Source organism: Embiotoca jacksoni, unplaced genomic scaffold (genome assembly GCF_022577435.1).
Source record: "Embiotoca jacksoni isolate LCO1_2020_lvr unplaced genomic scaffold, fEmbJac1.0.p SCAF_55, whole genome shotgun sequence".
NCBI lineage: Eukaryota > Metazoa > Chordata > Actinopteri > Embiotocidae > Embiotoca > Embiotoca jacksoni.
The window spans coordinates 1,861,915-1,874,414 of NW_027185409.1; the positions used below are offsets into that span (position 1 = coordinate 1,861,915).

At 46.0% G+C, this 12,500-nt stretch overlaps 2 protein-coding genes across 5 annotated transcripts in view; both read left to right on the top strand.

The window, feature by feature from the left end:
* The window catches only part of dgkzb (diacylglycerol kinase, zeta b), a 29,998-nt gene extending 24,658 nt beyond the window's left edge, over positions 1-5,340 (top strand). For 3 of the 4 annotated variants that reach the window (XM_069172730.1, XM_069172733.1, XM_069172734.1), the window contains 7 exons: positions 374-442; positions 741-769; positions 923-966; positions 1,470-1,590; positions 1,678-1,714; positions 1,806-1,905; positions 4,514-5,340. In XM_069172730.1, coding sequence (XP_069028831.1) covers positions 374-442; positions 741-769; positions 923-966; positions 1,470-1,590; positions 1,678-1,714; positions 1,806-1,905; positions 4,514-4,630 — 517 coding nt within the window. In that variant the 3' untranslated portion in view covers positions 4,631-5,340. The remainder of the gene's footprint in view (positions 1-373; positions 443-740; positions 770-922; positions 967-1,469; positions 1,591-1,677; positions 1,715-1,805; positions 1,906-4,513) is intronic. The other variant, XM_069172731.1, reaches the window with a different exon arrangement.
* Positions 5,341-8,152: 2,812 nt separating this feature from the next.
* The window catches only part of mdkb (midkine b), a 5,838-nt gene continuing 1,490 nt past the window's right edge, over positions 8,153-12,500 (top strand). The window contains 3 exon segments of the mRNA XM_069172813.1: positions 8,153-8,285; positions 11,102-11,190; positions 12,213-12,386. Of these exon segments, the coding sequence (XP_069028914.1) occupies positions 11,103-11,190; positions 12,213-12,386 (262 nt within the window). The 5' untranslated portion in view covers positions 8,153-8,285; position 11,102.

The following is a 12,500-nucleotide window of genomic DNA, read 5'->3' on the forward strand; positions in this document are numbered from 1 at the left end:
ATTTTGCGGCAGATTTTCTCAAAGATTTTCACGTTATTTGTGGAGTTTTTAGTGAGTTTTTTGCTCTAAAATTGAAGAAATCTGAAAATTTTAAGAAGTTTTTTTGAATAACTCCCTGATAAAGAGTCACGTGCTGACTTCCTGTGATAATAATCCTGCTGCACATCACAGAAATATCTGACATCGTACTTTCAGCAGAGCTTCTGTTTAGGATATTTTTAACGGAGAAATCGCAGGAATTGTTTTAAATTTACAAACTTCTGCAGATATTGTGGAGATTCCTGTTATCAGTTTGTCATCGCTGTCCGTGTCTCACGTCCTCGTCACCTGTCTGTCTCACGTCCCCATCACCTGTCTGTCTCTCCATCTGAAGGAGAGGAGCGAAGATTATCAATGTTCAGCGCTCCAACACCACCGCGGCCCATTTCTGCCCCGTCATTAGGTACGACTCTTCATCGTCTTCACCGTCTGTCTCTGCTCTTCTTCATCGTCTTCACGTCTGTCTCTGCTCTTCTTCATCGTCTTCATCGTCTGTCTCTGCTGCTCCTCATCGTCTTCATCGTCTGTCTCTGCTGCTCTTCCTCATCTTCATCGTCTGTCTCTGCTGCTCTTCCTCATCTTCATCGTCTGTCTCTGCTGCTCTTCATCGTCTCTTCTTCATCAGAACTCTTTGACCTCTGAAATGTTTTGTCTCGATGATTTGATGTCTCTAATGTCTCCGTCTCTCCTCTCACCGACAGACCTGCTACCTCAGGAGACTCCGAACAAGGTAAACCTTCCGTTTCTGGACCTCTGACATCACAGAGTTCTGACATCACTGAGAGTTCCATGCCGGCGCCGGTCCAGCAGAGGGCGCTGACGTGAAGGTTCTGACTGATCAGTGAAGGAGCTGCTCAGTAACTGATCTCTGTTTGTTCCTCAGATGCAGAACTGATCTGCTGCGTCCAGGACCAGAACCTGAACCGGGTCAGTCGGAGATCCATCGTTCTGATTATTTTATTGGTTGTTGGCGAGACTTTGGTTCCTCTAAGGAACTTTTGCTGTGTTTCTGTTATTGTTCACATGAAAGTAGCTGGTTCAGCTCGTTCTGGTTCTGGTTCACAGCCATGTGAATAAATGTTACTAAACACGAGCTCGGAACACAGAATCAGCACTTTAACTGAAGGAAACGAGCTGCTGATCCTTCAGAGCGACAGATCAGTAAGTTCAGGGGGTTCCTGAACGCAGCACGGTGATGCACACGGACCAGGAAGGAAGCAACAAGCTTCAAGAGACGACACTGAATACTTCCTCATGGAGGTCGTTACTTCCTGCTCCGTGTGCATCACCGTGCTGCGTTCAGGAACCCTCTGAACTTGTGAATCCATTGTTACTTTACGCTGCGTATAAAAGGACGTCGTGAGTTTTACTTTTGTTACTTTGCATGAATCTGAACTTAAACCCCATCATTGTCCCACGTTGTGGTGCAGCTGATGGAGCTCCACCAGCAGGGGGCGGACCTCCTGCTGCAGGACGCGGCCGGCTGCACGCTGCTGCATCACGCCGTGGAGGCCGGCTGCAAGGACATCGTCAAGTTCCTCATCGACAACGGTGAGAGACACGAGAGCAGGTGGACGGTCTGAAGCCTGAAGTAGACTTCCTGTCGTTGACTGATGTGTGTTTGTCTCGTTACTTCAGTGTCCACGGCTCACCTGGACGTCACGGAGAAACAGACGTGAGTCCCCGTCTGTCCTCTTTCATCACATTTATTCAGACTCCAGTTTTAGACGAAGACGGAGCTTCATGTTCCTGTTTTCCTGTTTCAGAGGAGAGACGGCGCTTCATAAAGCCGCCACCTGCTGTCAGAGGAGCATCTGTCACTTCCTGGTGGAGGGCGGGGCTTCGCTCATGAAGACCGACCTGCAGGTAAAACAGCTGGAGTTTAACTTCACGTTCAAACAGCTGATCAGATCCGACTCACAACTCTGTCTGAAGTCCTTTCACGTCTTTTTTTTTTAAATCGTTCTCGGGTCTTAAAACTTGTTTTTTGAAGTTGTTTCGTGGTTTTTTTTTAAGTTTTGTATCTTTTTGAAGTCGTTTTGTGTATTTCTGAAGTCGTTTCTTTTTTTTTTTTTTTTTTTTTTTTAAGTTTTCCCGTCTGTTTTAATTCATTTCTTGTCTTTATGAAGTCGTTTTGTGTTTTTAAAAGTTGTTTTGTGTCTTTTTGTGCTCTTTTTCTGTGTTTTTGTTGTGAACTGACACTGTTTTAATGAGTAATAACAGTAATAAGTTCTTAAAAGTTTTGCGGATGTTTCCGGGACAAAGCTGCGTTATTTTCTGTTAATTATATGTAAAGCAGAAAGCAGTTCTCCCTCTGTGGTTCTGCTGCTCCTCGTTGAAGCCGAGACGTCGTTGAAGCCGAGACGTCGTTGAATCCGAGACGTCGTTGAATCCGAGACGTCGTTGAAGCCGAGACGTCGCTGAAGCCGAGACGTCGCTGAAGCCGAGACGTCGTTGAATCCGAGACGTCGTTGAAGCCGAGACGTCGTTGAAGCCGAGACGTCGCTGAATCCGAGACGTCGCTGAAGCCGAGACGTCGCTGAAGCCGAGACGTCGCTGAATCCGAGACGTCGTTGAATCCGAGACGTCGTTGAAGCCGAGACGTCGTTGAAGCCGAGACGTCGCTGAAGCCGAGACGTCGTTGAAGCCGAGACGTCGTTGAAGCCGAGACGTCGCTGAATCCGAGACGTCGTTGAAGCCGAGACGTCGTTGAAGCCGAGACGTCGTTGAATCCGAGACGTCGCTGAAGCCGAGACGTCGTTGAATCCGAGACGTCGCTGAAGCCGAGACGTCGCTGAAGCCGAGACGTCGCTGAAGCCGAGACGTCGTTGACGTTGAGTGCGCGACACTCGGCAGCTTCCTGCGGCATGAAGCGGGTCTGTGAGTCGTTCTCAGGACGGTGGCGGCCACCGGCCCGATCCGTGCCACCGCACTTTAAATGGATCTCCTGCAGGATCTGACCCACTTCTATAAAGTGATTAATGTTGTGTGTCATTGAGAAACGAAGCGCCACGGGATCCCCGGCCTCGCTCCGACACACACAAAGGCAGCGGCTCTCCGTCGCCATGGTGAAGCCAGTGGTAACAGGAAGCAGCTCATAATCTGAGTTTTTCTTCTCCTCCTCTCCACAAAGTGAAAAGAGTTCATGTGTTATTTAGCGTGTCGAGTGTTTGTGCCGAGCCGAGATTCACTGCCGGCCGAGAGACGAGCTGGGAGCGCTTATTATTTCTCACACCGTCAGTCAGTCAGTCAGTCAGTCAGTCAGACATTTAACAGCTTTGTTTCATTTGCAGTACAATTTTCCCCCTAAGTATTATATTCTAATTGATTTGATTAAAAAAAAATCACGTGCTGGCCCTTTAAACGTCTTTAAATGTACAGTATTTTTTCAAGTGGTTTAGTGTGAGGAATGCTCTCTTCTGATTGGCTCGCAGACCTCTGAAGTCAACAGGTATCCCGACTCACCTCTTGTGTCTGTCTTGTTTCACTTCCTGCCCTTTGTATGATTGTTGGCCCCGCCCGCTGATTTGTTTCACCTGTCCCTCGTGGTCCTTCCGTCCGTGCTGTATTTACGCTGCGTTCACGTTGTCGTATTCACCGTGTTCAGAGAACAGTCCGTATGAACGGCGCCCTCTTGTGCTATTCACAACGTCAGAACTCTGAATGATCGACAAGCCTCGAGTTCACGAGTTGTGACATGTTGGCAGATGTTTACAGAAAGGTCAAAGGTCATGGAGGTTCATGTTTGGTTGGATGTTAAGCTAATGCTTTGTAATTTTAGTCATGTAGAGTTTGTCTTCATAACCTAATAATAAGATAATAGATAATAGCCTACGTCTGAGGAAAATGTTTAAATAATTTTTTCCCTGTCTTTATATCTCCCTGTTAGCTTGCTAAATTGTTAGCCATCTATGTTGCCGTTACCTAGCAACAGTGTTTCTACAAATGAACCACTTGAACCCCCAGCATACGGTGTACACGACTTCCCATGTTGTAACCACGAGCTCATAAGTTCCATTTGAACGCAGCGTTAGCCCCACCCCTTGATTAGTTTCACCTGTCCCTCGTTGTCCTTCCCTCCCTGCTGTATTTGAGTCTGTGTGCTCTTCTTCCCTCGTCAGTTTGTTTCAGTTACCTGTCACTGCGTCAGACCACCTGAACGGTGTTGCCATGGCAACATGGTTTTCCAAACATGACAACACGCCGGCTCACGGCGTTGTTCCCTAAACGCTGGTGAATCGTGGTGAAATCACAAATGTTCTCGTACCGGCGGTCGCAGATAAAAACAGGCGAATGTGAACGTAACGGTTGAAGAGTTGAAACGGAGAATCTGCCGGCCTCAGACTCCGGTTGTTGTGTAACTGCTGCGTGTTTCCTAACAGCTGTTGTTGTTGTCGGTGTCGTGTTTCTGGGATCCGGTCCGACCGGCTCGTCTGCGTTCTTTAAAGCTCGTCTGAATGTCGCTGTGTTTCAGGGTGAGACGCCCAAACAGCGCGCCGAGAAGGCCGAGGACCAGGAGCTGGCCGAGTACCTGGAGAGCTGCCAGCATTACCAGATGATCCAGAGAGAGGACCAGGAGACGGCGGTCTGACCCCCCCCCCCTCCCCCCCATCACCTCCCCCGTCTGTCTTTTAGGTCTTTCAGTTAAATGACTCCATGTCATGAAGAGTCTACGTCCGACAGAGCTTCTTCCCGTCCGCCTGCAGGGGGCAGCAGCACGAGGATCTTTAAGACGAGGCTTCGCTCCACATCCAGTCGGCCTCCTGTTACCTCAGAAAAGCTTTAAAACGGACTCAAACTAGTTTTTATTTTCAGCTCACAAAGACGTCTCCACGGTCTGAACATTAGCGCTCTGAGGGGGCGGAGACGAGAGACGAGCAGCTTCCCGTGGATGTTTCCTGCTCACCAATAAGTGTTTAGATATTTAACGTAGGCATCTACCTATTTATGATTTACTGTAGAGATAAACACGTTCTGCTTGTGATCGAACACAGAAGTTTAGATATTCCCGTCAAACATATGAGCGTTTTTGGGGTTGTTTTTTATTTTTATTTTATTTTTGTCTGTTCCATGATAAGCAAGTGGCTGCTTTTCGTCGTGATGTGTTCACTGTAAATAGCTGAGACGCCCGGTAACCTTTAAACAGAAGTCAGATTCTGCCAAAGCAGCGAAGCCTGTGTGATTAAATAAAGACGTAACTTTAGCTGTCGGGAGGAGGATTTACTGTACGATGCTCAAATTATAACTGTTTGGTTTGATCATTTCTGAGTGACCTGCAAATAAAGCATGTCGGCACCAGTCTGCTGAGCGCAGCGTGACATCATTCCCAGGAAGTGTTTGGGTGAGCAGCTCCTCAAATATTCTGTTTTTATTCAGTCTCCATCAAATAACACGAGATGTTTGAAGACGACAGGAAATTTTCACGACACATGTTCTGACATTTTTTAGCCCAAACAATCAAATACATTAAAAGTATCAAACCAGAGAAATGTCATGTTACTGTTATAATATTATATTATTTGATTCATGTTTCCATTATTCTACTATAAAAGATTAATTTTACTGCTGTAGTTTAAAGGTTATGTTCTAAAAATATTAAAACAGCACATTATACAAGCTGAAGAATGAAGTGAAGAATTCATGTGTTCATGTGTTTGGTTAATAAAACCGACTGACAGCAGACGATGCTTCAAATCTGGATGTTGCTGCACAAAAGCTACAGATGTCTACATACGTGTTTTGTGATGTCACAGTGACCTTTGACCCTCAAAATCTAACCAGTTCATCCTTGAGTCCAAGTGGATGTTTGTGCCAAATTTGAAGAAGGTCCCTTGAGGAGTTTCTGAGCTATTGTCTTGACAAAAATGGGAAAAACACGAGGCCATAGTGACCTTTTATCCTTTGACCTGTGTAATCCTTCATCCTCACGTCCAAGTCAACCTTTGTGTCAAATTGAAGAAATTCTTTCAAGGTTTACCAGAAGTATCGAGTTTTGAAAGAATTTGGTTTATAAGTTGATAATAATCGCCACAGAATGTAAACAAAGATGGCCGACGAGTCTCCACTTCCTGCCACTGTACGAAAGTGAAGCTGAAATCTGTCAGAAACGTTGGCTGATATTTTGTTCTGGAGATAATGTCTGCAGGAATGACTGGGGGCGGAGGCATTGTATTGAGACCACGCCCCCTTTGTACCCATATTTGAGGCCCCATTTTTTAAACCTTTTAAACCCATTTTTTTAACAGCTAGCTGTCGAGCTAGCTGCTAATCAGCGACCAGTGTCGGTGGATACATCCGATAACGATGAAGTCGAGCATTTTTTTCTAAACGTAGTTGCAGCGGTGGTTGAGTTTCATAACAATCTGTTAAAGCTGCTCCAATAATATAAAAATGAACAAACTGATAAAAAAAACATGAACACTTGAACAAACATCAACGTAATAAGACAAACTTGCTAAAACCAGATTTGGCTAACATGGAGGGGCGGGACTTATGGAGTATGCTGCAATCAGCCACCAGGAGGCGATCCAGATATTTTGGCCTCACTCATCGTTAGCCGTCATGTCATCCATCTTTATTTACGAACAAACTCGACGCCACAAACAGACGGGTTTTTAAAGATAATAAACATTAAATAATTATTAGGTTACAATGATCAGATGTACAATTTAATTTTTTTTTCCAACAATTGATATTTTATTCACATTCTACAGCTGACATAAATGTGGTGAACCAGAAAAGTGAAAACTCAAAGTACACGTTGAGCTCCTGAATAACGAACCGCGTGGATGCTTTTTAAAACAGAGAACGTGGTTTTATTTTCAGATTGGCGGGCTGTTTACTGGACAGTGTGATGCAGCAGCAGCAGGGAGGCTAAGTAAGAAAACAAGTCCTAAAAAACAAGTCCCGAGGAAGAGGAGGAGCAGGAGGACCTAAAGGAGGACAGGACGGTTTCCCTCTCTCCACCCGCCTCCTGCTCACTGTAACAATGGGCTCCAGGCATGAATGAGCCATCGGAGCATCGGGAGGGACGGGACAGACTTTTATTCTACTGACCATCACTGAGAGCTCAGTAGAACTCAGTAGAACCCAGAGGAACTCAGTAGAACCCAGAGGAACTCAGTAGAACCCAGAGGAACTCAGTAGAAGCACGTGAGCTGAAGTAGATATTTTATACCAAGTAAAACAGTTTAAATCTAAAATCTTGATTTAATTCAGTTTGTTCAGACCAGAAAAAAAATGACAAAATTTGTTCTAATCTTTGTTATCCAAAATAATCCACCTGACAGATGAGACTCAACGTGTTTCTTTAAAATGTGTAGTTTTATCTTGATTGAGCTTTATTGGCTTCCAAGTCTATAAAATGGTTCTGATGCAGAAGTGTCTTCAGCTGCAATACCAGCGAGTGCCACTAGAGGTCGGCTCCAAAAAGCCTCCGGCTCCATAGACTCCCATTCAACTTCTCTCATCAAATCCAAAGTGAATAAAATGTGTCCATCAGTTATCTCGGTGTTGTTAGCTAAAGTCACTCCTTCTTATTAGTTTTCTGGAGGTCCATCTGAAAATAATCCCTCATTCATTAGAAAAGAAGATTCAAGAAGACCTGTTTTTGGGGGGCGTGTCTGTTTGATTGACAGGCCTGTGGTGCAGTCAGGTTACAGCTATCGGTGGGCGGGACGTAGTATCATAGACGGACAAAATCCAAACTGATGATGAGACGATTTATGACAGATTGTTGAAATCAGCTGCTCTCGGACCTTCTTGCAGGTGGAGCCGCCGGATGTGACGGTCCTGGGTTGCCGTGGTTACCTGTGTGCGGTTGTGAGGCCGGTAGGATGTTCTGAGGAATTCTCTGAAATCCTGTCGGAACATTCGGTTCATTGCAAAATGACACATTTTAGAGCGGGCTTTTATTTTGAAATGAAAACACTCAAAACATCAAGTGATTCTGCCACACACACACTCACTCACACACACACACACACACACACACACACACACACACACACACTTCATTTTATGCTGATGAGCTGAACTTGTTTTCCTCCTCAGGGTGGATTAAAGCATTGTGATGTCACCATGCGGCTGGTTTTTCAGCATTGTGTGTGTGTGTGTGTGTGTGTGTGTGTGTGTGTGTGTGTGTGTGTGTGTGTGTGTGAGGGCTTGTTCTGGAGCTGCTGCAGCTGAAGGCAGCGACAGAAGGCGACGACTCCACAGCTCGACTGGCTGCTCCTCTCGGCCGACACGTAAGTCTCTTTCCTGTTTTTCTGAGCTTTCAGGCAGAAATCTTGTTGTTCAGCGGACGTTGTGTGTTTTTATTTTAGTTTTCACTTCTCACAGATCAGAAAACAGAATCTGTGAGGAATTACAGCGGAAACAGAGAGTGGGTTATTGGTGTAGTTGAGGAACAGGAGGTGAATCTGCAGCTGAAGGATTCATGTCTATAAAATCTCTGGTTTGTTTTCATGTGAGGAGGAAAAGGTTTATTTTAAATCAGCTTTATTTTGAAAGGGTTTTAAGAAGTTGAATGACGGGAGAAGTTGAGCTGACAGCTGGTTTGTCTCTTCGTGTGTGACAGTTCTGTTTCTGCTGATCGACGGCATGTTCGTTTATTTGTTTGTTTGTTTGTTTGGCTTCAGATTATTGTTTACTGTTTGTTTTCTGTTTCTGACTTTTAATCTGAAAGGACGGCAGGAAGACTTTTAAAAACATTTATTGAAAACAGCTGCGTCTCCGTGACGACAGGTTTCTGATTTTGTTTCATCTTCACCTTCAAGCTGAAACTTCTTCAGATGTTGAACTCTGTCGACGTTTGTTTTCGCGTCCTCGCTGGTCGCGACGCTGCTCACGCCGGGGGGAGGTGGGGGCGGGGGGGGGGGGGGGGGGACTCACGCTCTAAACTCGCTCTCATGTCGGCGTCCGGATGTCAGAAATGAACCCCGAGATTCAGGAGGAAGTTCTCTAAATGTCGTTCCTACTTCTGAACCAAAGGGAGCATCCCACTGCTTTTCTTCACGCTAAGATTTCATTGTTCACGTTTCCATTCAGGGTGGGGTGGGGAGGACAGGGTGTGTGTGTGTGTGTGTGTGTGTGTGTGTGTGTGTGTGTGGTGGTGGTGGTGTGTGTGTGTGTGTGTGTGTGTGTGTGTGTGTGTGGTGGTGGTGGTGGTGTGTGTGTGTGTGGGGGGGGGGGGGGGGGGGGGGTCCTGAGAGGTGGCAGAGAATCTGTGTCGGGCTTTAGAGAAATGAAACCAGGCTAGAGGAGGCTTTGTTTTGAGCCAATGAATCAGTATTCTTTTGAGGGGAAATCTAAAGGGTCCTTTCAGACACTGCTTGCCCCCCCTCCCCCCCTCCTCCTCCTCCTCCCCCTCCTCCTCTTCATTGATGGAGGACAGACTGGAGGCCTGCTGAGAGCCGGTTCTTCTCCTCATAAAAGGCCGCAGGAGGAGCGAGAGGAGCAGGATTTGCCAGCTGACATGTGAAAGAGGAGCGTTGGTTTAATGGAGGCCTGAAAGACGAGTCTGTCATCTGGCACAATGACAACAGAGCGCCGCGGAGGGAGAGAGGGGCTTTATGGGTAATTGACTCTCTTTTTGTCCGAGCGGAGCCGAGAGCCCGACGCTCCACGTTTGTCCCGACGTCCCCGTGTGACGCTGCTCGGCTCCGTCGGCGGAGGAACGCTTTAATTCTCCGGAGACGAACATCTGAAACGTGAAGGAACAATGTGAATACATTAACCTACTTTATAATCTGTCCACAATACTCCCATTATCAGCTGGACGGAGACACGGACCATCTGGACCAGGCTGAGGACACCGGGCCGGGTCACGCTACTGTCCAACATACTGTCCATCATACTGTCCAACATACTGTCCAACATACTGTCCATCATACTGTCCAATATACTGTCCACCATACTGTCCATCATACTGTCCAACATACTGTCCATCATACTGTCCATCATACTGTCCAACATACTGTCCATCATACTGTCCAAGATACTGTCTCTGTGGTTGTTTTGTGTCTCTTTGTGTCTCGTTGTAGTTGTTTTGTGTCTTTGTGTTTCATTGAGTCAATCATTTCAATACAGAGGCTATGGACCCCCCTGACCCCCCCTGACCCCCCCCAGCCTGTGTCCATTGTCCATTAAGCCCATTCAGTGATCCCTCCATGTGTCCATAAGGAGTCCCAGTGAGCCTCCCTCCCTCAGTAACACATCTATCCACATGGCAAATATACACCTGTTTGTTTGTTTGTTTGTTTGTTTGTTTGTTTGTTTACTCCACAGTGATCACAGTCAGAGACGACTCAGATGTGTCTGAGTGATGAAGGCTGCACTGTTGTTTTAGATACAACAACTACAATGTGTTTTAATCATGGTAGTAGTAAGTAGTTCCAACCCAGAGATCTGATTGGTCAACCGTAACACCACGGATAGTCACGCACTTACAGTCCTGGCTGCCGCTAGCTGGACCGGTTTGGTTTGAACACATGACACGGAGCTAAAATGTTAAAAACACATGAGAACATGGATATCTTTGTTCATCAGATATCTTTGTTCAACAGGTATCTTTGTTCATCAGATATCTTTGTTCGTCAGATATCTTTGTTCGTCAGGTATCTTTGTTCGTCAGGTATCTTTGTTCGTCAGATATCTTTGTTCGTCAGATATCTTTGTTCGTCAGATATCTTTGTTCATCAGATATCTTTGTTCCAACCAGACTGAGGTAGCTGATCAGTTTAGTGTTTCTATGTGTTGTATTTATTCAGTTGGAGGAGAAATCCTCTCTGTTGCTAGGGTGGTTGCTAAGGGTCGGACTACTTCCTGGAGTAGGAAAACAGTCAGTCGCGTCAGTAGACTCTTATGTAATGTACATTCCATTCCACGTGTTGCCATGGAAACGGAGATCGCACAAATAAGTTCTGTTTACGTGTTTTATTTCGTCGGTAACACGTATAATCACAACGTAACACTCGAGAGGCTGCTCGTGAAACATTGCTGAAATGAATTGCGATGAATGATTTGTTCATCCTGTTTTCGGCTGCCGTGTGTTTGTGTGCAGAATGCGAGGTTTGTTCTCCGTGACGCTGCTGCTCCTCTTCGCCCTGACGATCACCGCCGAGGCCAACAAACGAGCCAAAAACCACAAAGGTGACACTTTCATCGAAGAGGACAACTGACTTTTTAACTTTCTGTGAATGAGGCTGAATGTCGGTTCACTTGAAGGAATAGTCAGACAGTTGGGAAATGCTTTCGTGTCAAGATAGAGATCAACAGATGACTTCATGAGACACAAAACGTGGGGAAGCAGCTAGCCTAGCTTAGCATAAAGACTGGAAACAGGTGAAAACAGCTAGCCTAGCTTAGCATAAAGACTGGAAACAGGTGAAAACAGCTAGCCTAGCTTAGCATAAAGACTGGAGATAGCAGGAAAGAGCTAGCTTAGCTTAGCATAAAGACTGGAAACAGGTGAAAACAGCTAGCCTAGCTTAGCATAAAGACTGGAAATAGCAGGAAAGAGCTAGCCTAGCTCTGTCCAAAAGTCCCAACATCCACCTCTTAGCACCCGACAGAATCCTGATTAATATTAAACCGTTAAAAATGACAAGTGGTGGTTTAAAGGATTAAATGTCATTGTGTGTGTGTGTACTGTGTGTATTGTGTACTGTGTGTACTGTGTGTATTGTGTGTATGTGTACTGTGTGTACTGTGTGTACTGTGTATGTGTATGTGTACTGTGTGTATTGTGTGTATGTGTACTGTGTGTACTGTGTATGTGTACTGTGTGTACTGTGTGTACTGTGTATGTGTACTGTGTGTGTGTGTACTGTGTGTGCTGTGTATGTGTACTGTGTGTACTGTGTGTACTGTGTATGTGTACTGTGTGTACTGTGTATGTGTACTGTGTGTAGTGTGTGTGTGTGTACTGGGAATGTGTACTGTGTGTACTGTGTATGTGTACTGTGTGTACTGTGTATGTGTACTGTGTGTACTGTGTACTGTGTATGTGTACTGTGTGTACTGTGTGTACTGTGTATGTGTACTGTGTGTACTGTGTGTACTGTGTATGTGTACTGTGTGTACTGTGTGTACTGTGTATGTGTACTGTGTGTACTGTGTGTACTGTGTATGTGTGAGCTGCTGACGTGCCTGTCGGACTCTCTGCTCCTCAGGTGGGAAACATGAGAAGACCCGGCCGGCGTCGGAGTGCTCGTTGGGGGAGACTCAGTACGGGAAGTGTGTCCCGGCTCACGGAGACTGTGGAGAAGGTCTGAGGGAGGCGACCTGCAAAGAGCACACGGAGAAGATCCACTGCAAGATCCCCTGCAACTGGAAGAAGGACATCAGTAAGACTGGGCTCACACACACACACACACACACACACACACACACACACACACACACACACACCGGGTTCAAGATGGACCCCTCCAGCGAGGGAACATTCATCATTGTTGTTA